Raw genomic sequence first — 26,630 nt, forward strand, 5'->3', positions numbered from 1 at the left:
AGAATTCTAATTTTCCTGTTCTCTAATGCGATATAAGAGTGAAATTTAGATTAATACCAAATGATACTTTACGAACACATAAGAAATTGTTACTACTTATTTGGAAGTGTGAAATAGATTTTACTTTTTCTCTTTTCTTAGGTTAACAGCAACAATCAGCACACCTAGCCCCCCAGATCTTTGTTTCTAAATACCATTCCACAATAAAGGAATCAGGGCTGGGTCAGGGAAGCTGGAATATTTTGCTGAGACAAAAAACACAGATGTACTCAAAGAATGGCGGAAACAAGTGAAAAGGACATAGGAGATTGCTTGGGGGTGTTCCCACTGGCCAAATTTGGAATGATTTGAGCACAAAGAAAAATAGGAATCGTAACTGATAACAAATAATGAAAGAACCCATATGTCCAAAGTGATTCTAAAAAAGGAGACAGAGTTCTTTATAGAAGAATGCCAGCTAGGGGCGCCTGGATGGCTCAGTAGGTTAAGTGTCCGACTTTGGCTCAGGTCATGATCTCATGGTTCGTGGGTTCAAGCCCTGCATTGGGCTCTGTGCTGATGGCTCAGAGCCTGGAGCCTGCTTCAGATTCTGTGTCTCCTCTCTCTGTCCCTCTGTTGCTTGCTCTCTGTCTCTCTCAAAAATAATAAACATTAAAAAAAATTAAAAAAAAAAAAGAATGACAGCTAACCCGCAGAAGGAATAACAGAATCCAAAAAATTTTGCAACAACCACTGAAATAACTAATTTGGAAATAACTATCCATAGATATTAAAGCTTTCATGGGCTAGAAGTTTGTTAGGAAACAGAACAGTCAAAACAGTTTCAATGTATCATCCAACAGGTTACTAATTATAAAAAGAAGATATGTTTCAGTGGCAAATCTGAGGACCTTAATCAAGTGATCAAACTTAGCATCACCAAAAATAGAACTACATTGTGTGCAATGGGAGTATCGTAATAAATGACCACCTATGTAATATTCTTGCATAAAAGGTTTAGTTTAAATCAATTGTGGAACATTCTACCAATCAGCTGGTGTACACTCAAAAAAACGTCATTGTCAAAAAGCAAAAAAAAAAAAAAAAAAAAGACAAAGTGACAGAACTATTCTAAATTAAAGGAGACCAAAAGGGAATGCCACTAGATATACTATGTGATCCTTGATTGGCTCTGAATGCAAAAGGAAAAAAATCCATAAAAAATCATTTTTGAGATAATTGGAGAAATCTAGACTGCTTATTACAGGATACTACTGTATCTATGTTAAATTTCTTAAATATGATAATGATACTGTGATTTGTAGGTAAAATGTCATGGTTTTCAGGAGATGCATGCTGAAATATTTAGGCATGAAGTGCCATTATGTCTCCAAGGTACTTTCAAATGGTTTAAATAGAGAGCAAAAAAATGTACAATATGTTAATAATTGTAGAAGAAGAATATATGGGTGTTCTTATACTGTCAAAACTTCTGTGGAGTTGAAAATTTTCAAACACAAAAATGGGAAAAATTTATAAACACCAATAGAATAATATGCACACCTTGACAAATAGTATTACTTCACTTGTGAACCACTGTTCACTTACCAGTGCACTCTTGAGGAGGGTTTAAGAGTACAGGTGTTAGAGTTAGACCCCTGGGGTCCCAACTCTATCACTATGACCTATGCAGATTACCCACCTTCTCTCTGCTATAAAATGCAGATCATAGGTTGAATCTGACAAAGTTGCCAGAATTCCCATTTTTTATTGAATAGGAAACCCACATGGTACGTGTAGAACTTATCCATAGAGTTCCTGGAACCGCCAACTGAGAAAAATCCAAATAAAGTGCTTAGGACAGTACCCATCTCACAGTAAGAGCTTAATATAATGGTAGCTATAATGAGGTTAAGGATGGCAAAGAGGAAAGGCTCCCATGTCTGAGACATTGTATTAAGAATGAGATGCCAATGAGATGCCAAGTCCTCATCCTCAGGAGGCTAAGTCCAGTAAGGAAAGACAGAAGTAAGCAAAGATGTCTTAATAACAGATGCATTTTTAAAGGATACAGAAGAGGAAATGATCAATTATACAGATTTAAGAGAGTCAGAAAAGGTTTTGGGAAGGAGTAAAATAAATCTATAAGATAACTGATTTCATAACGTAATAATTCTTTAGGATATAAGGAAACATTAAAGTATTTGTTTTCATTGAAAATACTTATATTTGTCTTAGCTGAGGAGATGATGCTGTAATTTTGAGGTTTACTGAGCGATCACTGCAAAAAGCCAGAAAATTTTAATGTAACCATTATCACTTCTTTCAACCATCAGAATTCCTGTGTTTAAAAGAGTTAGGGACATAGTTAAGCATCCAAGTCTAGGTTTCAGTTCAGGTCATGGTTTCACGGTTTGGTTCGTGGGTTTGAGTCCCATGTCAGGCTCCATCCTGCTGGTGTAGAAGCTGCTTGGAATTCTCTCTCTCTCCCTCCCTCACTGCCCCTCCCTTTCTCATGCTCTCTCTTGCGCTCACTCTCTCAAAACAGATGAATAAATGTACAAAGAACTATTTTTAAAAAATGGAATCACTTTTGTGACGGTGCATAGACTTGATGGGAGGCGCATTTGTGTTTTTAAAGAAAACATTAGTTTATTTACTGTTCCAAATTTATCTGATGAAAAATCCTAAACAGAAATTTAGAAACAACCTAAATGACCATCAGTGAAGGACTGGGTAAATAAGTGGTGGCATAGTGGCCTTCCTGCCTCCAGTACCATGGACTTCAATCCAGGCCTGATCTACCAATAGAGGGACCTCACTAACCCATGATTTCACCATGATATTCTCCTCCTTACACTCACTCACTCACCGACTCCTCGTCATGTTTACCCAGCTCATTGTAGTAGTTCAAGCTCCAACACCACATTTCTGATTTGACCCCTGCCTACCCCACTAGCCTCATCTGCAATCACATCCACAAAAGTACCAACTAATTGCAGTTCCCAGAAAACAACACACTCTGAGACTTCCATTCTTTTCTATGCAATGTGCTTCTTTCCATTGTCTGCTGGACTAATATCTACTCAGGCGTCACTACTACTCAGATTAAACATTACCATCTCCACTTTGCTTTAGACCCTCATTCTGAGTTTGGAGCCCTTGCTTTCATAAGCCTCTGCACATACCTCTATCATAAGTTATTTATGTATCATCATTAGCTATTTTCCTTATCTAGTTCCATTAGACTTGGCGCTCTTTAAATACACAGTACCTTCTCTGAACCAGCATACAGTCTCCCAACAAAGATGGATATGACAGGTGTACAAGGTGTTAAGAGAATACAGAAAAAAAAGATTTCTCTGTAAAGAGGGAGGGGTAGCAAAAACTGTCAGGAAAAGCTTACAAGAGGAAATGTGAACTGAATCTTAAAGGACGAATAGGAATTCACCACATGGATGGGTGAAGTGCCTTTCATGCAGAGCCAGCAGCGTAAGAGAATCCAGAGATACAAGAAGCAGCAGACAGTCTGGAAATACAATAGCAGTCCACTCTCACAGTGCCTATACAGCAGAAAATAATCCTTTAAAATTAAGGCAGTTGTCAGCCTGGAGGGCCTTACACTCAAAGAATCAGGAGTCCATCCATAATTGCAAACCATCAATGGATTGTAAACAGCAGATGCCACAATCAGACTATATTTTATGTGTTTTCAATTTCTTTTTTTGGAACCTTCATAAAGAATTAAGATCTATGATATGTAACAAGGTCATAAGACAGGCAAATTCAATATATTCATTTTTTTCAGTAAATTGTCCTTCCTGAAAACCACAATCTAGTTCTTGAGATTATGTCTTGTGTATCTTTTTCGTCCCTTGTTCACAGAGGTCCTGGTCCTTACACCTTCACAAGTGTGCCGAGCTGAGCTGAACTGCACAAGACACAGTGGAAGTTACCGCACTGGCTATAAAAATACGTGAGACACAGACAGTAGCTTCATGGAACTAACGGTCTAGCAGAATGAATGACACAGATCTACAAATAACCACTGGGCAGGGCAGTGTGAGACAAGCTCCAGGCATATGTTACAGCTAAATGCACAGAAAGGAAAGGAGAATTCCCACTGCTAAGGTAAGGAAGGCAGAGAAGAGAAGGTAGCATCTAAGCTAGAACTTGAGGCAGGGCTGATTTTCAGAACGTTTGCAAAGAAAACAAGAATTAAGAAAGAATACAAACTTCCAAAATAAGCGTGGCCATTTATTCCTAACAATGGTTCATTTTGAGTTGAATGTTTGCCTAGAATTAGGAGTCACCGTGATGTAAAAGAGAAAAAGCCAACCGAAAGGGGGAAAAAGGATGTAACGTTTGTACAGGGTGATTTTTTTCCCTGGTCAAAATGGTTTTCAAAAACTTAAAACTAGTAGATAACATTTCAACCAACATGCAATGTACTATTTTCCCTCTCCCACATTCTTCATACACCGTTTAAGTTGATCCTCTATGGACACAGTAGCGATGATTATCGATGCTGACTGAAGAAGCTGACGGAGGGGAGGGAAGCTTTGTGTAAGACTCTGGTGAAGAGATCACCAGATCACAGCTTGGGTCCCGCTCAGATCTCGCCCCTGAGCTCTAGACCAATCACATACCACACCCTCCACTGCAAAGTCTCACCAAGCGCTCCGAACATAGCACATTGAACATGGAAGTCATCACCTGCACTTTCTTCAATGTTCTCTAGGTCACGGAATAACACACCAGAAATGGGCATCATCCTTGATTCCATCTTCTACATTCCTCACAACCATCATCATCAGCCACCATTTTACTGAATGCGAATTAACATATGCTGCAGTTACTGAGCCAAGTGCTTTGTAAGCATTTTTTTCATTTGATCCTCATAAAAACCTATGAGGTAGGGCTCTCACCTACACTTTACCAAAAAAGAAGCTGTTGTTAAGAAAGGTGAAGCACGTTTCTCAAAAACACAGTTCACAGTGGCAGTAGCTGCCACACCAGCAGTGGGTGTCTGCAAACCCCGAGCTCCCCACCACTGTCCTAATGCTACATGCCTCTCCCTCCTTTTGTAAAAGTATCTTTCAATCCCTATCCTTCTCTGTGTTCTCACCACCACTACTTAAGATAAAACCTAACTGCTCACCAGGTTTACTGTAATCGCCTCTAATCCTGAGCCTCAAACGGCTGTTCTCTAAACTACCAATCAGGAAAACATTCAGAAATTAGCCCCAGAACCTCAAATGCCTATAGGTCCCAGGCATTTGCCCTGAAGGAGTAAGCCACGTGGCAAAATGGAGTACATGCTTTTGCCAAGCAGGACAGCCACTAAGCAACCAACCCCAGCCCACCAATTCCCTGCAGCAATACAGGACTCCCGATTTTGCAAGAAAATCTGATGCTGACAACCATTTTTCCTGTGAAACACTGGCAACTATTTCAAGAAATGTTAAAATACTCTGAAAGGGAAACCAAGTTCACCTGTATGCAAAATCTGACCTATTAGCACAGCTAATACAGCTTTTGCTGTACCCTATAGCAAAACACACCTCTCACCCAGTATTGTCCTAATATGTGCACCTTCAACACTGACAATGAACAACATGGATGCCTAGAGCTTCATCCCATTGCAATGATATCTGCAGTGCAGAGACATCAAGCAGGTAATAGCACTCAGCATATTTCTGTACAATAAATAAATCAACTAAACACCACCCAGTCCATAAAATCTTCCTGAATCCTCTCCAGCAAGAAGTGTCTCTTCCTCTGAACAGTCTCAACTCTTTGTTCCAAACTCTTTCCTACTTTAGAATCCTAGCAGGAATAAGAGATAATCATCTTACCAAATTAGCTCCTCACAAAAGAGAGTCTATGTTTTACTAATCCTTCAATCTCTCCCAGCACCTAACTTAGGTCCTTGCTTCCACTAAGTTCTCAAATGTTTGTCAAATAAGTCATAGCAACTCTAAATGTAATTCTACAATTGAATTCTAGTTTCTTCCGGTTCCTTTTCCTTTGGTTAGCTAACCAAATCCATACTCCCCTCTGAGGTTTGCAAATGGATATTATTAGAGACGTGGAAAAAGAATGGTTCAGAAACACAGACAGCTATTCGATGAAAATTTTATTTTTAGAAATGAATAATATGAGAAATCCACTTCCAGTTGATTGCTTTCAAAAAATGGGCATAAAAACAAATGTATTTAAAAACATGCTAATCTGTGGATATTAGGAAGGACCCTAGTCAAACACTAAGGTGTTCAAAGTATTCCATATATAGTTATATATTATTACACTCTATATGTTCTACATATTGACCACACACTAATAACAGCAAACATTTATCAAGAATTGTTCTGCATGAGGCACTCATAGCCAGTGACAATTTGCAAAGTAGATCTAGTGATTAGGAAATTGTGGCTCAGAAAAGTTAAATAAAATGTCTATTATCTTATAATTGGTAAGTCACAGGAATAGGTCCTGAACCTAGGTCTGTTGGTGACACATTCTATAGTTCACTCTTAAACAACACAGGGGTTAGGGGTGCCAACCGCCTTGCACTCAAAATTCTGTGTATAACTTTGGACTCCCCAAGAACTTAACTACTGATAGCCTATTTTTGACTGGAAGCATTACCGATAACATAAACAGTTGATTAACACCTATTTTATGCTATATATATTACATACTGTATTCTTACAATAAAGCAAGCTAGGGAAAATAAAATGTTATTAAGAAAGTAAGGAGAATACTTTATCGTACTGTACTGTATTTTTAACAAATCCATGCATAAGTGTACCGGTGCATTCAAACCTCTATTGTTCAAGGCTCAACAGCACTTTCTCTGGCATTGCTTCCTTAACTTCAGCTGTAGTTCTGCTAGTTAAACCTATTAACTCTTACTAACTATAAAATACATACACTGTGATTATTTTTAAATCCCTCTGAACAAAGAAACCCTTTAACTTTTACTTCTAGCACTATCAAATTTTCCCCAAAATGTTTTTATTAAAATCCTCTCTTAAAAACATTTTCTATGACATGTGCTAGTGTCTTTTATCTATCAGTTTAAAGTACATTGCCTTCTTGGCCCCAATTCCACTAAAGAGAATTTCACCTATTTCACTAGAATCTTCCACTAAAGTGTCATAAGGGTGATTTGTTAAGTGACATTATTCACTTCCAAAAATATTTTAAATGAGGAACCTTTTTTGTACCAAAACAACATGAACACTGCTAAGTCCTATTATAACATCTTTTATATTTTACGCAATAAAAATATTTCTTACCTGAATTCTTCCACGGAGAATTAATGATATGAGATACAATTCCCTCAGGTTAATGATAGGCTGGTGTTAGTAATTTCATTTGGTGCACTTTTTTAAAATTTGCTTCTTTAAGTATTAAAAATATAAACTGTCCTTTAAGTTAGAATGGAGGTCAATTTATTAGATTCATAAGACAGGAGAAAGGAATTATAAACTGAAAGGGAAAAGTTTAATGTAATAACTGAAATAAAATTAACTTACATAATTATGAAGAGTAAGTACATCTCTAAAAAATATAGTTTTCCCCAAAAAAGGCAACTCAAAAACACAACTAAGGTTAAGTTTTATTGATAGCTTTGTAAAGTTATTATTTAGAGGTTATGCCTTTCAAGACATAGATTAGCCAAAATTATTTCAAGAAATATGTTCATCTAACCTTTGAGCTGGCACCTTATCCTGGCTATTCTCTGCCTTAAGACGTAGAAAGCTGCAAAACAAATGTCCAAAAAAAGAAATTCCAGATCTTTTCTCTGTAAGGAGGCTGGACTTGGGTATTTAGCAACTTGTTACATTCCCGGAGACTTACACATATTCAACTCTCAGTGCTTTTCTGAAACAAAAAAAAAAAATCTAGGACATGTTTAAAATAGTAATATTTTAGTCACCATTTTGTCATTAAAAAACATTTTGTAACAAAAATATTAACCAAGTGAAGTTGTGCTATTCTTTCATAGTCCAAATTCTAAATTAGAAGATTTCAGACCGCTCACGGCACTGTACCTTTCCAATCCAATTTTTCATTTTCAGAATATTAATTTTTGGTCCCAAGAGACAGTATCCTTTTATTTAAATGAGTGTTGGACAAAATATCTGAAAAAAATTAGAACTGTGAATCAATTAGTAACCAAGGCTGGTAGTTTTTAAATGGATAGATCTTTACTTACCTGTTTCTTACATATTTTGTGTTCCCTTCTCTCTCCAGCTTTGGGGAGGAAATATTAAGGTTTGTTTTTTCTTTCCTTCCACAGCATTTTCTTCTTGCATGGCTGCTTTGGTTGTCAATAGCAACAAGAATTACCGTGAAAGCTCAGCCATTTCACTTGAAGATACATAAATAACCCGGTTTAATGAAAGTAAATGGAAGAAACTTGAAACAATACTAATAATGGTTAGGATTTGACCAGCCTAGAGGTCCTGGAGGTAAGGGAAGAGAGGATTTTTTACTTCTTTGTGGATTAATACCTTCCCTCTTTAAGGCGTAAAATATTGGCTTTAACTTTTGATTTATATACTTATTTTCATAAATTAAAATTCAGTGAATGGAGCCTTTTTTAGGGTAATACCAGATGAAAAATCTTCTAAGCCCAATTTGACACAATAATTTAACTATTGATCCAGAATGATTGTTCTGTATTTTTAAAGGCACATATTTTTTCATATATATATATATACACACACGTATATATATACATATATCTCAAATCTCAATATATACACACACACACATATATATATATACATATACATACAGACACACATATGCATATATGTGTGTCTATATATACATATATGCTTGTTAGAGATATTTTTCATATTGGTCAGGTTCATAATAAATTAGTGTTTTGTATCTTATTGTTGTTGATGTTAACTTTAAAAGAACTCACCATATCTTGATGTTGACACATTTCTTAAAATAGAATAATGAATATATCAGGTACAATTTTAGCAAAAGGCTGAAAATAAATCAAAGCATAAATTGCAAATTACATTCTGGATCACATATTAAGGACAATTGTTTATGCCTATGGTTATGTATTATAAGGAAAAAATATAAAAGGATACCGTTTCTTTAATACTCTTTAATTGCCAATTGTAAATAATCAAATTTATCGAGAAAAATAAAATGATTTTAAATAAAGGTAAACAATAAAGAATAGCAAACATCATTACTTTCTAACTCATTATATTAGTACAAAGCAGCCAAACAGTTCTGTATAGTTTACTTTTGTCTTCTAATATCTTAAGTTGGGTCACATTTCTCCTACTTTATGTAAGTCAGCCTTGACACACATAGATTAGTAAAATGTATGGTATCGATATGTATATCCATTAAATAAGGCTTCTGGCATGAGATTTTAGCCCATGTTTTAAAATTTGCATTTTGAAAACTATACAAAACTGCATTTTAAGTCAAAGCAATGTTAAACCCGGAGTAGACTGTTTCCAAGAAGTTTCTGGGGTCTAGCCTCTACTGATGCACAAGGAAATTTTCACAAGCAACTGTCGCCACAATTTTTGTGAAAGCTGCCAAAAATAAATGCCCTACATGTATTTTTTGTGATATAAAGACCACTGTGAGAAGCACTAAAATAGGATTCATTAGCAGCACATAGTATGGAAATATCTGCCCCATCTTCTCCCGCTAATCTGTTTCTCCACAGCCATTGTAAAACAGCCACGGTAGCAAATACATGCAACCTGACAGCAAAGCCAAGCCACTTATAGTTTACAAGTCTAGAACTTTCCTGTGACCTGCCCAAGAACCACTGCTTCATTTCACCTGAGTGTTGCTATGATGAACTTTGTTGAGAGCTCTCGGTGATATGAGGCATGGTTAAAAATAATAAGCACACTGATGATTTTATGAAATTGTGACCAACATAATCCAGAGAAACTAAACTATTTGGAGATTAGTTTTTCTGGCCTGCAAAACGCAGGTTTACAGATATGAAGTCAATCCTAGGTTTTGAATATTAAAAAAAAAATGAGGGATGAGAAACCCTAAAGAACTGAGCCTACCTATTATCCAAATGTATGCCTATTTTCTAGTGTATGGTTTACTTCACTGTAAATTAATTACAAAATGCACAAATGCTAGGTTAAGCATAACCTTAGAAAAGCAAATGATGAAATGCCCCAGACTAAGACTGATAAAATTACCACATGCTCCAGACAGGAGTCGCACAGCCTCTTAAGCAAAGAGCACAGCATGACATATGCACATTTTACAGGTGACAAGTGCCAGGTACATGCATGAAAGGAAAAGGTCCTCCCTGACACTGCACTTCTACCTCTCAACCCTAATCTGCAGCTAGAAAAAGTAGTAAATCTAAAAACTTCTCTACAACGTAACCTTAAATTTCACACTACATTTCTCATTGTCAAAAAAATTTATATTATATATGAGCCTGGCAAACTCTATTCATAGACAACAATCCAACACTGGACATTTAAAGCATCAATATCCAGGACAACAGATCCCATGAACAGCATATTTTGAGTAATTTGGATGATCCCAACTTTCAGCCCACTACTTTGTAAGTCTTAGAGCTACAGAATTCATCAGAATCCAACAGAATATTAGAGAACAGAACATTTAACAAAGCTACAAATCATTTCTTTATAGTTTTCCCCCAACTCCCCCAATTGTTTCAAAAAAAATTTTTTCTGCCTTAGTTGGGAAAAGAAACTATACATGGGAATGTCTTAGTTCTTGACTGTACACAGACACTAAGATACGATGAATCTTTTAATTCATCGATGATTTTAAAACTCAATCCAAGGGACAAAGGACCTTAAACAGCCATTATCTATGTGAAACACCATGAAATCTTTATGTAAACCGTATTGAACAGGGGACAATTTATCCATTAAAAGCTATTACCATAGTAAGTGTATATAAAATCAACTCTAAGCACCCATGCATGTTTAAAAAAAAAACACAGTAAGGTAAGAGCTACAATTTGTGTTTACCTATTTGCTATTTGTGGGCATGCAAACATTTGACTAAGTACCTACAAATTTTAACACTGAAATAAAACAGGAGGTACCAAAGGCTTTAGAAAAATATTTTGGGTGGCAGGAAGCTTATATTTGGATGTCGGTCTACGGAGGTAATTTCCATAAATGTCACAACACATACCTTTGGCCATTTAGGGATCTCTCTTAGAAACTGAATTTGGGAACTCTAAGAACTCTAGAAAATAAGGCTAAAGATTTTTGGGAAAGAAACATTGTTTTTGGCAAAGTAAGCATAAATCCAGAAATTTCCAATTGTTTCTTCCTTTGTGTACATCAGTGCAAATTTAAACCATGACATATTTCCTAAAATTTCACCAGAAATCAATAATATGTACAAAAGGCAACCCTAATCTTGTGATCTGATGATGCTACTTTAGGAAAACACATCAGTTCTGGAGAATTTATATCATTAATCTACAGAAAGGTTAAAAAGGTACTGACCAAATGAAATGTTCAGTTTGAAAATTTAATTGACTCTAGGTGCACCTGGGGGGCTCAGTCAGTTGGGCATCCAACTCTTGACTTCGGCTCAGGTAATGATCTCATGGGTTCATTGGGCTTGACCCTGACAGTGCAGAGCCTCCTTCAGACTCTCTCTCCCTCTCTCTCTCTCTCTGTCTCCTGCATGCACTCGCCACAGGAGCATGTGTTCTCTCTAAAAACAAACGAACTTTTAAAAAAAATAAAATTTAACTGACTCTAGATTATCCACGTGCAAGTAACTAGTGGCAAATTGACTCTCTCCTGACACCTAGTACCTACCAAGGAGATCTCTCCAGCTTTCAATCAATGTACAGCAGAAAATGAGGGTTTCTAATAAAATATAACTAAAAAAAAATTTTTTTTTCCCCAAAGTCAACTACTATATTCTAAAGCTAAGAAACTGCCTGGCCTATTGATAAATTTCCCCTCCATAGTAACAAGTTCACTTAACATTGTTTCATCAGACTAAGTTATACTAAAATTCTTAAGAAATCTATGAAAGAAAATTGAAAGAACACATAAATATCTGTCACTCTTTTACCACACATAATAAAACTTTATCCTATCTGGGCTTCAATGTTAATGCATTCCTTTATGCTGGCTTTATTAGTAATTTTATTAGAAATTCTATTATGACCATAATTATCTAATTATGCACTACTATTAATTAAGTGATGAAATCAGAAAAGTTAAAAGCTATGGAGTGTTAAAATGGAAAATTTCTTTAATTTGGTATTAACTGAACTCCATAGTTAGTAACAAAATCAATTTTTAGTAACTAGGTATACATTTTGCAACTAATTTGCCCTGATAGATCCCCAAGGATGCACCGTCAATCACATTAGGCCTATGCTACTGATATTTTTCTATGGTTGTAGTGACTGATATCACTTTGAAATGTTTTCAAGCCACATTATTTTGGCTGCATTGTATGATTTTTGAGAACCGATCATTTACTTGTTCCCATTAAAAAAAAGATAAGGTCTTGGCCCGAGCAATGTAAACTTCTTAGCTCCCTTCTAGGTTGACTGACACAGGTAACCATTCTCAGGTTAGAGTCTTGGTTGGTATTGACCTCTGAGGAAAGGCATTCAAAGCTCCTTTCTCTGCTTCTCCTGAGGAGATGGGGTACTGACTGATTGGTGCCCTCTTAAGCCACACACTGAGCTATCTTCCTTTGAGAGAGAGAGATTCTCTGAGGACCTGTGTGCACTAGGGTTCTAGGCTCCATTGCCCCCTGGGGCTTGAGGACTGCAGGAGAATCAGTTCTTCCTCACACCCCAGTGAAAAGGAGTCAAGTTTGAGTCTGGTTAGGAACATGAAGAGTACTTACCACAGATTCCGCTTTGAGTCTATTCAGGCCTAAGTGACTTACTTATAGCAGCCCTTCATGAGATCCAGGGAAACTGGGATAAAAACTAAGGGTCATTTTGGCTCCTTTGAACATCTGCAACAATCAGGAGCTTTGGGGAAATGAGCACTGGTCAAGGAGTTTGATGTTCCTGGGTTCACTGGCCCTATTTCATTTAACAGCTCATGTAGGATAAATGATGCCTGGAGGCAATGTTTGTGCCTCATCTTTTATCGCAACCCATAATTGCTTAGAAATGAATTAAGCCATAGCAAAATGTTGATGAGCTTTTGTGCTGATATCCAATGAATACAAAAGTAACTCATACAAAATTGATAAAAAAAATTCTTCCACTGACTTATTTGCAGAACCCCTCTATACTGGTTAATAGAAGACATCTATCTGCACTCCATTTACAATGCCTCTGGATACCAACTCTATAAACTGTTGACTGATCTTTAAAATAGGAAGGAAGGAAGGAAGGAAGGAAGGAGGGAAGGAAGGAGGGAAGGAAGGAGGGAAGGGGAGAGAGAGAACAAGCCAGCAAACAAGCAAGCAGTATGGAATAGACTTTGATAATACAGCAAACTTCAGCACACTGAGAGAGATCCTAACTTCAAACTGTCTTTTCTAACCTGGAATTGTCCTGAAAGTCCTAAAGAGTTCACAAATCACGCTATTCTGGGCTGGACTGAGCTATCAGAAACTAAATATGTAGATAATGCTTCTTAAACTTCCCATGAACTGCGCTTTTAAAGTTCTCGGGGCGTCTGAGTGGCTCAGTCGGTTGAGCGTCTGACTTTGGCTCAGGTCATGATCTCACAGTTTGTGGGTTTGAGCCCCGCATTGGGCTCTGTGCTGACAGCTCAAAGCCTGGAGCCTGCTTCGGATTCTGTGTCTCCCCCTCTCTCCTTCAAAAATAAATGAAAACATTAAAAAAAAATTAGAGTAAAGTCCTCATCTTAGATCAGAGGATCTTCTAGGAAATAGCTTTGTAAAACCACCACCAGGTGCACCCGGGTGGATCAGTCAGTTGAGAGTCTGACTCCACCTCTTGATTTCAGCAGTTCAGCTGTCGTGATCTCCAGGTTCCTGAGATCAAGCCCTGCGCCAGGCTCTCCTTCTCTCTCCCTCTCCCTCCCCCTCTCCCTTCAGGACAGAAATGTTGCTATGGCCCCTTCCACTCCACCATTCACTACTGCTCTGTGAGGGACCACATGAAAGTTTACATGTGGGAAAAGCCATAATTTCCCCCAAATAACTCGTCTAATTATCCTGTAACAAACATCATGAATTGTATGAAAATAACACTTTTCTTTTTCCTTTGGCTACCGGAAGCTAAGAGCCAAATTAGAAGACATATTTAGGACCCAAGTCTTACATATCTATATTTTAATAATAACTCTCCTCCCAACAACTTATCTTTTACTGTATCCTTTTTTTCCTTCCCCTAGCCCTTGTTAATTCTGTTTTTCTATTGCATGCATTCCTGGAAGCCATCTTCATATCCTTCCCCAAACAAGGTAGAACATAAACAAATAGAAACAAAGAAACCAATTCTATTATTTTTAAACTCTCTTCTAAGGAATCAAAAATAAGAAGTGGCTAAAAGGAAGGTTTCCACTGTGTAATATTATGCAAATTTGAATCTCCTTTAAGTTACATATTTTTATCAGATAATTTATAAAAGTAAAATGAGAGTTCTTCGATTACTGTACTTACATAAGAGTGGGATGTCCCTGTAACTCTCCCACATCTAAATGTATGTAACAGTGATGATACATATGTAAAGATACTGACTGCAACACATTTCATAAAACCAAAATACTGAAAATCACCTAAATGTGCATAGATAGGGATTTTTAAGTTAATTAGGTACAGCCATATAATGGTAAACTGTACAACCATTTAAAAGAATGAGTCATGGGGGCGCCTGGGTGGCTTGGTCGGTTAAGCGTCCGACTTCGGCTCAGGTCACGATCTCGCAGTCCGTGAGTTCGAGCCCCGCGTCGGGCTCTGTGCTGACTGCTCAGAGCCTGGAGACTGTTTCCGATTCTGTGTCTCCCTCTCTCTCTGCCCCTCCCCCGTTCATGCGCTGTCTCTCTCTGTCTCAAAAATAAATAAACGTTAAAAAAAAATTAAAAAAAAAAAAAGAATGAGTCATGCTTACATGAACTGATAAGGACTGATCTCCAAAATGCAATATATGAGAAAAGAAGATAGAGAATAATCCTATTTTGTGTTATCAATTTATGAACAAAGATAATTTTGCAATTGCTTAGAAATCTCTGCAAATATCACTAAGAAACAGTTCCTGGGGGTTGGAACTAGGTGTCAGAAAAATAAGGAAGTTAGAAAGGCTTACTTTCACCACCCTCTCCCTGTCTTCGAGTCTTTTAATATTTGACTTAGGCATGCATTTAATTTTTAAAATAAAATGATTTAAGTTTACAATTAAGATAAAGGTTAGAATAACTAATAGAAAAGTTACACCTCTATGGTTTTAAAGTCACTTTTAAATCCTGGTGGAAATCCTGGCAAACAGACAAACCTCACTCCATCCTCACAATATCAGACAGTTGCCTCTGGTGAAGAAGAAACAGATGAAAAGAGGGGACAAAGCGTCCTTCGCTGACTTATCAGAGGGGTTTTGGAGGGAAAGAGCAGGGATCAGAGTAGCCTGGAATCAAGCAACATATCAGGTTCTGGATACAGAATTGCCAGAGCCTTAAGTCAGCAGTGCAATCCGGTCTTTTCCATCACCTACTAACTACCATGTAAGAAACCTTTGATCCATTAGTCAAAACTACAAACGCATATGTAGAAAATACTAGGACACATCCAAAACAATATTTCTTCACTGTATATTCAAGGTTACTTATTTTAGAATTATATTAGTAAAAGATTAGAATCAACACAAATGTCCATCAAGAAGAAACTGATTAATAAATTATGATACAGCCAGGTAATAGAGTATTACAAATCCATTAAAAAAAAAAGTGACCAGGCTCTTCATATACTGATAATAAAGAAAGCTTTCCAAGATATATTGTTAAGGGAAAGAAGCAAGGTGCAGAACAATGTATACAGTATGCCTTTCATTTGGACAAAAGAGATGGGGTAGAGAAGATATAGGAATTTGTCCATAAGTATGTAAAATCCTTCTGAAAGGTACACAAAAAGCTGATAATATTCATTGCTCTTGAGGAGGGATATATAAAAAAAAATAAGTGCATTTTCTCTGACAAAATAAATATTTTTAGAAGATTGATGGGGAAAACATTTTAACCTGCATCAAACTGGTGGGAAAGGGGTGACAATATCTATGTGTGGTGGTGAGGAAGGAAGGGGGAGTAATGAGGATTAGGCTGTCAGAACTTTCCTCTCCCTCCCTTTCATCTTCAGCATGACGAAGGCCCAGCCCCTGTGATAGATATCTTCCATTACTAACCAAGGGATGCTGCATGGACTCCCTCAACATCACTGGATTATCGCTTTAAAAGCATTCAGTTGATTCAAAGGACTCAAAATGCATACAACCTGAATTCTACAGATAAAATGCACCCTTGAAAAATGCTATTACATTTGCTGTAACAGGGAATGAGGGAGGAAAACACCTGTATTTTTCAAAGCTTATCCACAAGTTCTCATGCAGAAACACAGTGTTGTTTCTGGGGCCAGAAGTGCCTCCTTGGTACCAGTGTGGACTTGTACATGCACTCTGAAGCAGCTGACTGTGCAGCGACGAGAGTGCTTCCCTTTACGTGGCCTGACGTCCCAGCTTGTGAAGCACTAACATTTCCAATCCATAAAGGTTAAGGCCTTTCCAGATTAACTCTATGAAGGGATCTTAGGGAATCAGTAAATCTTAAAAGTATTATATAAAGATCAGAAGAGAATGAAAAAACAAAGTCATTTCTGGGAAACTTAACTTTCAAGACTCCACATACTCAAAAACTACCTGTTTGAAAAGGTCAAACTTCTTCAACACTGATTTTAGTCTGGAATCTGCATTCCAAGACCACTTGAAGTCACTCAAAGTACATGGTGTTCTTAAATAACCTTTTCACGGAAAGTGGTAGTTGAATAATCTTAAAAACTCCACTTCCTGAGGATTTGGAGATGCGGGTTTCATGCTGAAAAGTAGTTATAAGATTGCCCACTGAATTGCTTTTACTCCTACCACAAAAACAAAACAAAACAACCCCCAAAAAACCCAAAAGCAAAGAACCAAAAATATGCATACCCACCCCCAAAATAGAGGAGGACGCTAACAACTTTAAAATAGTGAAGTGTGCCCAGCTCCATTAAACTGGACCCAGGACCTGCCGGCCATTTTCAACACAGCTCCCACCTGAGACTCCCAGTTTCTCCTGCACATATGACTGTATGAGCATAAAAAGGTTTATCTCTCACATTCAATGGAGGTTGCTATCGCTGTTGACTAAACATGGAAAGGCACTCACTAGGAATAACCTCTCTTTGGGGGAGCACTATGTGTGACCTTCAAAGCCAATTCCAGTATTTCTCATTCACTCTTGATTATTTCAAAGAAAAATGTTCAAAATCTCAATAATCAAAGAAAGGTGTAATCTATATAATTATGTGACTGAGGACAGGAAACCAGTATAGGGAACAAAAATCAATAAATCACGTTCCATTTCAAGTTTCTCAACCTAGATACAAGTAACAAATGAAATATGAAATCTAAATGTTTCACTAAATCAAAATCTCTACTAAAACTAATAACCTTTTCATTTGAAGTACAGAAAGAATTTAACAATTTGCTCTTCAGTCTTTCCGGTGGTCCACAATCCTTAGCCAGTAATATATATTATCCAGCAAAATTATTTGACAACTCCAAAATAGTTTCAGAATAAATTACTGTTTCTCGGTCCCTATGTCACACTAGCCTATAAATTTATTTAACGTTGATAAGAATTCAAGTTTCACTTTCCAGGACAATTGTACAGTTTTAGCCTTTGCTAACCTCAGGGAGGAGGTGGGAAGAAATGAGGTTTAGAACTAATAAAGTCAACCTCTAGGTATAGGTTTTATATCGTTCCAAAAACCTTCAGAAAAACATAACAGAACATCTGCATTTTGCCTCGTTTTAAGGAAAAATGATACAAAACCACCCGAATTCACGTAATTTCCTTCAGAAACCACAAAATGCTCAGTGACCGCCAAAGAACTCAGAAACTGACGATCTTTGTTGAAACACAGAACTTGTATTTTGGATTTTTCTTCACACCTCTAAAGAATGCTTTCAACGGAAACACTACTGACATAGCTACGTATACAACCAAATGTCTAAGTAAAGTAAACCAAAGGACAACCACGTAGAAATACAATATTTAGAACCTCCACTCTTTCTGCCTTAAGGAAGCTCTCAGATGGAGTTCAGAGCTGCAACGCATCTGAGAAATCTACTTGTAAAATAAAAAGACTGCAGCTGAGAAAAGTTAACTAGCTAACCAGGTATAAAAGTCAGAGACACTCAGGTGTCCCAAACCATCTGGTGCTTTCAGTTAAGAGCTGGTTCCACAGCATATGCGGTTGTTTTAAATAAAATACACAGCCCCTGAGAAATCTTTTGTACAGAGATCTCCACTTGTCAGGAGAAATTGTTGAAATCACTAAAACGAAGTATACCATTAATATGATGGGAAAGTGAAGGAATAGATTAATTACAGAACAAGAAACAAGTATTTTGTGACAAATCTAATTAAGGTACTGTGTGCTATACATATAGAACCATCAGTGTGTTGTGATTAAGAAAATTTCCCTTTACCATAAAGAGTCACAATCAATAGTCGATGAAGATAAAGCCCAAGACAATTAGAAGTCAAGTTTTGAATTCTCAATATGTACATACCTGTTTAAGAGTCAAGAACGGAGGTAGGTGGAGGGATAGGTCACATAGATGATGGGGATTAAAGAGGGCACCAGTCGTGATGAGCACCAGGTACTGTATGGAAATGTTGAATCACTATATTGTACGCCTGAAATATTACACTGTATGTTAACTAACTGGAAGTTAAATAAAAACTTCTTTAAAAGAATATAAAACAAAGAATCAAAGGATAGAGAGAAGGCAAGGGTATGCCCTCTCAAAGGACTATGAAAACACAATCTGCCTGTTTCTGGACTAGGTCTTACTTTCCACAGCCAGGCAGGAACGTTGGGATAGAATGTCAGGTGGCACGGGCAGGAAGCAGGAAGACAGCTCCTCTGCCTTTCTGGGTAGCATCCTTCCTTCCTCAGTCCCTGCGGGAAAGATGAGAAGTCTGCCTGACGGAGGCTTGGTGGCTAGACGCCGTGACCTGTGGCAGAGGCTGAGCAACACTAGCACCCTGCAAAGTCAACTGGCCTCTCCAAACAAGCCCATGTAAAGGAAAGTAGCAAGTGAACATGAAAAGCAGCATGTTCTATGTAAATACATATATTTGACTCACATGAATAGAGTCAAAATGGCTTACATATGCTCAACCAAGTGGATTAAACACCAAAGGGTCACCGAACTAGACCGTGAGAGCTGATAAGAAACATAATGAGGGCATGGCTTCCCCCCACTTCCACACATCTTCTAAGGGATAAATCTGGAGGTTCTGTGTCTAGGTAAGAATAGTTTCCTTTTGCTTTGCTGTGCTAATTTGAAGGAAAATTCCTAACTGAATCATTCAGAAACACAAGAACCAGGGGACCTTGGATAAGGAAAGGAGAACGGTCCTCATGGTTAAGAACTCTAAAATTATGGAAGGATCAGAGAGGCAAAAACATTTTTCACAGTAAATTTCCCAGAAGCTCTCTGGAAGTTTTGTAGGTAATCCATTACCTACAAGTCTAAGTGTTTAAAGAACAGCAAGGCATTTTTTTTTTCCTTGAATAAATGTAGTGCCAAAAACATTTAATTCTTTTAAATTAAAAGTTTCCTTTAAAAACCAGGGGCGCCTGGGTGGCGCAGTCGGTTAAGCGTCCGACTTCAGCCAGGTCACGATCTCACGGTCTGTGAGTTCGAGCCCCGCATCGGGCTCTGGGCTGATGGCTCAGAGCCTGGAGCCTGTTTCCGATTCTGTGTCTCCCTCTCTCTCTGCCCCTCCCCCATTCATGTTCTGTCTCTCTCTGTCCCAAAAATAAATAAACGTTGAAAAAAAAAAATTTAAAAAAAATAAAAAAATAAAAAAAAAATAAAAACTAATCAGGAGCTTTCTGTTTGTCCCCAGCAAGCCTCTCTTTGGTGCTCTTCTTCCTACTTTGAGCTGACCTCTGGCCCCCACATTCCTCCACCTGTTTATAGCAAAACAAAGATGGGGGGGAACTCTAAGCTGACAAGAGACATTTGGACCATCTGGGATTCTGGAAAAACAAAATTTACACAAGGAAACATCCATCTTTGAATTTGTTTTTTTGTTTTTTCTTTTCTTTTTTTTTTTTTTTAACAAGTTTGCCATCTATAATATTAATGGTAAAGATCCATCTGGCCCTTTTTAATTTAAAGGCTTTTTATTGTATCACTGAGAATCTTAGAATCATTTTTTAAATTTTGGCAGTATAAATGCAAAAATACATTTATCATGCCTAGAAAACAAAGAATCTGATAGCATGGGTGTGTCCCATCCCACAAAACTGTTTGAATAGCCGTATTACTTTATACTTCTTTACTTTTATCGAACACATACATAGTATTTACTCTGTGCCAGGAATTGTTTTATGTGCTTTACAAATAACTCATTTACACCTCAGGTATGGTCCTATGAGGTGTTGTACTCAAACACAGAGGTCACACAGCTAATAAGCAGTGGAATTGAAATTTAAACCCAGGCAGTCTAGCTCCAGAGTCCATGTTCCCCTCCATTATGCTGCCTCTCAAACTTCCACCAATTCTCCGTTAAGGTAAGGCTGTGATTTGTGCAGGATCTATACATTTTTATAACATTATCATTTCAATAATTGACTCATGTCATTGTAGCAGCTTCCGCAGATTCTCAAGGAATAGGCAGAAAGATAAATACTATCAAATGCTACACTTCACCACTTTACACTCTGTTAGAAACAAAACGACGGTATAGAAAATAATAAAATGGTGGCTCATTTCTGCTGGGAAAAATACTCTGCTAGGAACTTCCTCGGATGTTGGATGTTTAAATTCGGTAATGCCACTGAAACTGTGCAAGGTCTTTACGTTCATTTAAATTCAGAATCACCAAGCTGGTGTATACTAGAGAAAACGTAACTACATGTAAAAAGGCAAAACAGCTCTTAGAAGCTCTTTCCGGGGAACTCCACTGTTGATGAACCTCTAAGACACAGAGGAATTTTCTCCTTGGAATTCCTTTAGCACATCTGGCAGAGTGCGCATGGACTCCTCCGCCTCTGCCGGCCGTCCACTCTGGCACTCTGCAGGGACAGTGCGCTCCACTTTGCTAGGGGCACTCTGCCAGAACAGCCTTGTCCTCTGTAGGGCTGGGGGACCCTGCACACCCCAAAGCACTTTAATAATCCTGACAATTAAGGCAGCAAAGGGGGAAATTATCTCCATTCCCGCAAAGAAACTACTCATGTTTTTTATTTGGGGACGGTGTGGTATGTGTGTTGAGCCCATCCTCTCTTCACGCTTTGATTATCAAAAGCGGATTGCTCTTCAATTTCCACACCTGTGGCTTCCAGCTGTGCAAATGCTTCTTGACACTGTGGTATAATGGGCAGAAGACTATTCCACCAGGCACCATTCTTCTTTTTGACCATCTTCCCTTAAAAACAACTAACCAGTGGAGAGGCGCTTGGGTGGCTCAGTCAGTTAAGCATCCGACTTCAGCTCAGGTCATGCATGATCTCACGGTTCATGAGTTCAAGCCCCATTTCGGGCTCTGTGCTGACAGCTCAGAGCCTGAAGCCTGCTTCAGATTCTGTGTCTCCCTCTCTCTCTGCACTCCCCACCACCACCCAAACCCGCTCATGCTCTGTCTCTCAAAAATGAATAAATGTTTAAAAAAATTAAAAAAAACTAACCTGTCAGGCACAGCAGCTTTGCCTAGTTCTTTTGTTTACTGGAAACTGGAGTTACCATCATCTCCCTTAATTAAAAGACGCAATGGCCCAACAGTGCAAGAAGTCTAGCCCAGTGCCTTGCAGGTAACAGAAAAACCTTAGTCCCCTTTTACCTTTCCATCTCCAACCAGAGATGTCAACCTGTTAATATTACTCTCCCTCCTTCGCAAAGTTAAGGGTAGATATCATGCACAATTCTCAAAGATGGACATAGCTGTGGGAACTCCTAGCTTCCCTGAATTTAAATTTATTCCTCCCACGGCCAACACATCTGTAGGGTTCTGCCCTGTCTGGCTCCAGCCTTCCTCACTTCACTTCTCTATTCCTCTAAGCTCCTTTCTCGTGAGCACTGGGATATGAGGAATCCAACTGTGTTCCCATCATCCCACCAGACATGACAGATGCCCAGAAATTTACTTGATCATTTGCGGAGTTTCTTGTAGGGGAATAGAATACAATTTTGAGATCCCAATACAGTTGCTGGGAACCAATTTCTCAAACTTCCATGATGTGGTTCTAATTTCTACTATTAAAATATCCATGGAAAAGGTAAAAAATCAGTACTCTGATGTGGCACTTATTCCATGATGTTGATTACTTACAGAAAATAAAAACTATGCTTTTTCAGAGGTGTTATTTGATTACAGTGGGTGGTCTATTTAGAATAGTCAATACAATCTAACTTCAAAAAAAAAAAAAAGGCTTTACAAATAGGCTACCTTCCACAACAGGTATGGTAAGGATTATATTAGTGCTATAAGGTTCAGAGACTGTTTAGTGTAAATACAGTCTAGACTCATTATCTTACCTCCATCTCAGAGTCTGGAGCACAGAAAAGAAAAAGCCTGATGAGAAAACAGGAGCTGGGGATATTGGGGACAAATGCTAAAGCATCATACGTGGCTCTTCTGTGACTGACAAAGCTGGCCCCTTGCTACGTACAGCTGGCTCCGGTTGAAAGAGGCAAGATAAGGAGTCAGGAACTGAAAACTCCCGTGTCAGAACCACACCACCAAGTCTTACTCAGTAATGAGCCCACTGATGTGCAGAGTGAAGCCATGAATAATGGTGGAAAGCCGCACCCCATAGGGAGCTGAAGTTCCCAGAGAGGATACTCACGCTGACACTGTCCCCAGGACCGGCGGGCCCAGCCCCAGCAGCAGTCAATCCTCCCACCATAACGACACAGGCCAATGGATGACACTATTTGCCTGGGCCACCTACCAAACAAAAAGATTCAAAATAAATAAAGATACTTTTGAAATTAAAAATTATTTCCTCTGGCATTACTTTTAAAAAAGAATTTAAATCACACCCAACAATCTACTATGAACTCCTTCCTGCCGGCAGAAATTTAAGGATAAAACTCAGGAAAATAGTTCTGCTGTGATCTAGTTCCAAATTTCAGACAGTTAAACATATGTACTACACACAGGAGGACGGTGAAAAGGAGGGGAAGATCCTTTGTAATATGGAAATAGCATCAGCTAAAACCAAGAATTCTCAAGGCTGACACTCACAGGGTGGTTTCTGAAGCTTGAAATAAAACAGATTCCTCGGGGCGCCTGGGTGGCGCAGTCGGTTAAGCGACCGACATCAGCCAGGTCACGATCTCGCGGTCCGTGGGTTCGAGCCCCGCGTCAGGCTCTGGGCTGATGGCTCAGAGCCTGGAGCCTGTTTCCGATTCTGTGTCTCCCTCTCTCTCTGCCCCTCCCCGTTCATGCTCTGTCTCTCTCTGTCCCAAAAATAAAAAAAAAAAAAAAAAAAGAAAAAAAAAAGTTGAAAAAAACAGATTCCTCAAAGACCCACACCTGTTATTTGGGGGAAAACCAGTTTTGACTGATTTATCATAAACTGAAAAGTATTAAATAATATGACATGTCAAAGCAGAAAGAAAAAAAAAATTGCCTTACATTTTCTGCCTTGGAAAGGAGAAGATGTGGGAAGGGGCAGAAAGATGGGAGTCCTCAAAATCAAATGAAACAGATCTCTTTTCGAGATAGGACTCTTTGGTAGAAAATGTTCCCAGAAAATAAAGAAGTATTAGAAAAAGAAGTCTAAATAAAACCTGGAAGAGTTTAAAGTGTAGCTAACATCTCAAGTGTCCCTGTGGTTTGAAATTTTCCTGCATCAACAATCCCTGTTATCTTCCTCATTAATGTAAATAAGGACTAAAAGTATTCAATTTCAAGGATACGAATTTATCCACCAGGTTCCACTTTGACACCTTTTTTGGTAAATCGTTTCTTTTAGATTCACACCTGACTTTTTACTCCCACAGGCTCAATATTTTAATTGGCTGTTTTAAACTTAAAGCTACCTTAAAAATCTTAACGCAAAACCATGTGATGTATTTCTTATTGCAAATGTGTGCGTGCCAGAAATGCACAACACGTGGGCAAAGTTGCTTTAATAAAATAAAACAGCCTCTGGCCGCTACCCACATTTTCTTAAACACTCCTAATCTTTTCAATTCCCGTTTCTTTTATCTCCCCTTATGCCCGCGAGCACAAAGCACAAAATAACCTCGAACTTTCTATTTCCTCCAACCAGGTGGTAAACAAGCGGTAGCTCTTCTAAGCGCTCCACTGGTTCTCCTCGGTTCCTGTTCCCCTCCAGGTACAAGAAAGCCAATCAATCGTGGAATTGATTCGTTCCAAGATTACAAGGAAAACAGGTGCGGCTGTCTTTGGAGCGGCTCAGAAGGCTACCTGGAGGGGTTGGGGGGGGGGGGTCTCTGAAAGAGGAAGACTAGCTGGCGGTGTGACCCAGGTTAAAATCTCTCCCGGCTGCTCCAGCCTGGTTTGTGCACCGGCCGCAGCGCTCGGCGTTCGGGGCGGGTCTGGTCTACAATTGCAAGGAGGTGGGATAACCAAGCACGCCCTCCTGGCCGATAGACACACACAAACACACACACCCGCCAGAGCGGATCCCGCGGCGGGGAGAGAGCGCCGCGCGCCGCCGCCAGGGGAGCGGCTGAGTGACAGCGGCGACGAAGCCGGGGGTTGTTGGAACCTGTCAGAGCACGCTGCAGCCCGGCTCGCCCGAGGTCTCGTGAGCGATGTGTGCGTGCGTACACATACACAAACACACACGTAGCGCTCCCCGCCTTTCAGTCCTTATTTCGAGTCCTCCTCCCGCAAGCAAGCCAAGTGCGGAGGCAAACGGGTCCTCCCTGGAAGCCCAATCGCTTCCTCGCCCCTACCCTTTGTGTGAGCGGCTCTGACAGCTTCAGGCCGGGATCTGGCCCGGGCAACTGGAAGTTTCCCCGCGGACGGGTCGTAGGGAAATCTAAATCACGAGCCAGAGTTTCCTGACCAAAGGTGTCCCGCGCATCACCTCGGCTTAGGAGCTAGCCCGCGCCCTCCGAGCCCCGGGGACGGGCTCCAGCCTTCCTCCTTCCCTAGGCCTGATTCCCGAGCCGGGAGCTGGGAGCCGCGGCTGGGTTCCGGGACTCGAAGGGGTCACCCTCCCCAGCCTCGGGCAGCCACCGGTCTGGACAGCGGTTCGACGGCTCTCCTCCTGCCGACGCCGTGCGGTGGCCCAACTTCTGGCCGGGTAGACTCCTCTCTGACCTCGCAGCCGGGCGGGGAGAGGGAACCCCAGCACCGCGCGCGCGAAATTAGCGCTGGAAGGAGGAGAAGAGGGAGCCCCGGGGCCCAACCCACCTCACGTCGAACTCGGCAGCCGCCTGCAGGTAGAGCGAGGAGCCGAGCACCAGAGCCAGGAGGAAATCCATGTCGGGCGGCGAATGCACCGCTGCGCGCGGGGAACAGGTTGGGGGTGCTGGGAGCGGAGGAGAGGCGCGCTCGTCCCCTCGGCTCCAGGGAGGAGCTGCGGGCGCCGCGGCGACTGCTGCAACTGTCGGAAGAGAGCGGCGCGGCGAGCAGCCGGAGCAGGTCTGCGGCGCGGCGCCCGGAGCCCCCTCTCGCTCCCTCCCCGCGAGGGGAGGTGCTGCAGGGGGAGCTGCGCTGCCCGCGGGGAGGGGCGCAGGGGGCGGAGGGGGGTGGGGGTGGGCGCGTGCGCCCTCCTCACCGCCCTCCCAGGCCGGGGCCGGGGGTGTGGGCGCTTGGCCCCTCCGCGGAAAGCTCGGGAGCTGGAGCGCTGAGGGAAGCAGCGTCTGTTGAGGGCCAGCCAAGTGGGGCAGGCGCCAGGCTGCGAGGAAAGTTGCAAGCCCGGCCTGGGCGAGGGAACGCAGGGCGCTCCGCAGGGAAGGGTGAGCCGGGGAGGGAAAGGACCCGGGGCGAAGGTGCGCGCTTCGCGGGTTCCGCCTGAACAGGTGGTGACCGCAGAGGCTAGCAGCAGCTTCCGCCGGGGGCGGAGAAGCCCAAGACGGGAGACGTTTGTGGGGCTGGAGCTGAGCAGTGTCTGCAGTGAGTGAAACCACAGCACGACTGCACGACTTGGACAAATTAGCAAAGGCAAACTCCGGGAGTTTGCTTCTCCCGCAGAGTTGGCAAAGGCATATTTTTTTATTTTGTAACCAACCGAAAGAAATGTTTGGCTCTCCAGTCGAGTTTTGTAGAAGAAACGTGCAGGCTGTTTTCTATCTTTGCCAGCTCAACTTCGAGCACGTTAGAACGATAGCAACGGCTGCCCTTCCAGGGGCACGTGCAGGCCAGAGAGGGAGGGCTGTTACTTCTTAGCAGCCTGTGGTGCCTGATCATGGGGAGATCATTTAG

At 40.3% G+C, this 26,630-nt stretch overlaps 1 protein-coding gene across 5 annotated transcripts in view; it reads right to left on the reverse strand.

Annotated features, from left to right (window-relative positions):
- Window positions 1-26,273, reverse strand: part of NPNT (nephronectin) — an 84,072-nt gene extending 57,799 nt beyond the window's left edge. Inside the window, exons 1-3 of one of the 5 annotated variants that reach the window (XM_047855444.1) lie at window positions 25,617-26,273; window positions 23,068-23,168; window positions 7,699-7,749 (exon numbers count right to left, since the gene is read on the reverse strand). In XM_047855444.1, coding sequence (XP_047711400.1) covers window positions 7,699-7,749; window positions 23,068-23,168; window positions 25,617-25,687 — 223 coding nt within the window. In that variant the 5' untranslated portion in view covers window positions 25,688-26,273. Of the gene's footprint in view, window positions 1-7,698; window positions 7,750-7,848; window positions 7,868-23,067; window positions 23,169-25,616 lie in introns of those variants that run through there. The other 4 variants (XM_047855446.1, XM_047855445.1, XM_047855447.1 and 1 more) reach the window with 4 other exon arrangements.
- Between the last annotated feature and the right edge of the window lie 357 nt (window positions 26,274-26,630).

The sequence above is a fragment of the Prionailurus viverrinus genome, chromosome B1, assembly GCF_022837055.1.
Source record: "Prionailurus viverrinus isolate Anna chromosome B1, UM_Priviv_1.0, whole genome shotgun sequence".
Taxonomy (NCBI): Eukaryota; Metazoa; Chordata; class Mammalia; order Carnivora; family Felidae; genus Prionailurus; species Prionailurus viverrinus.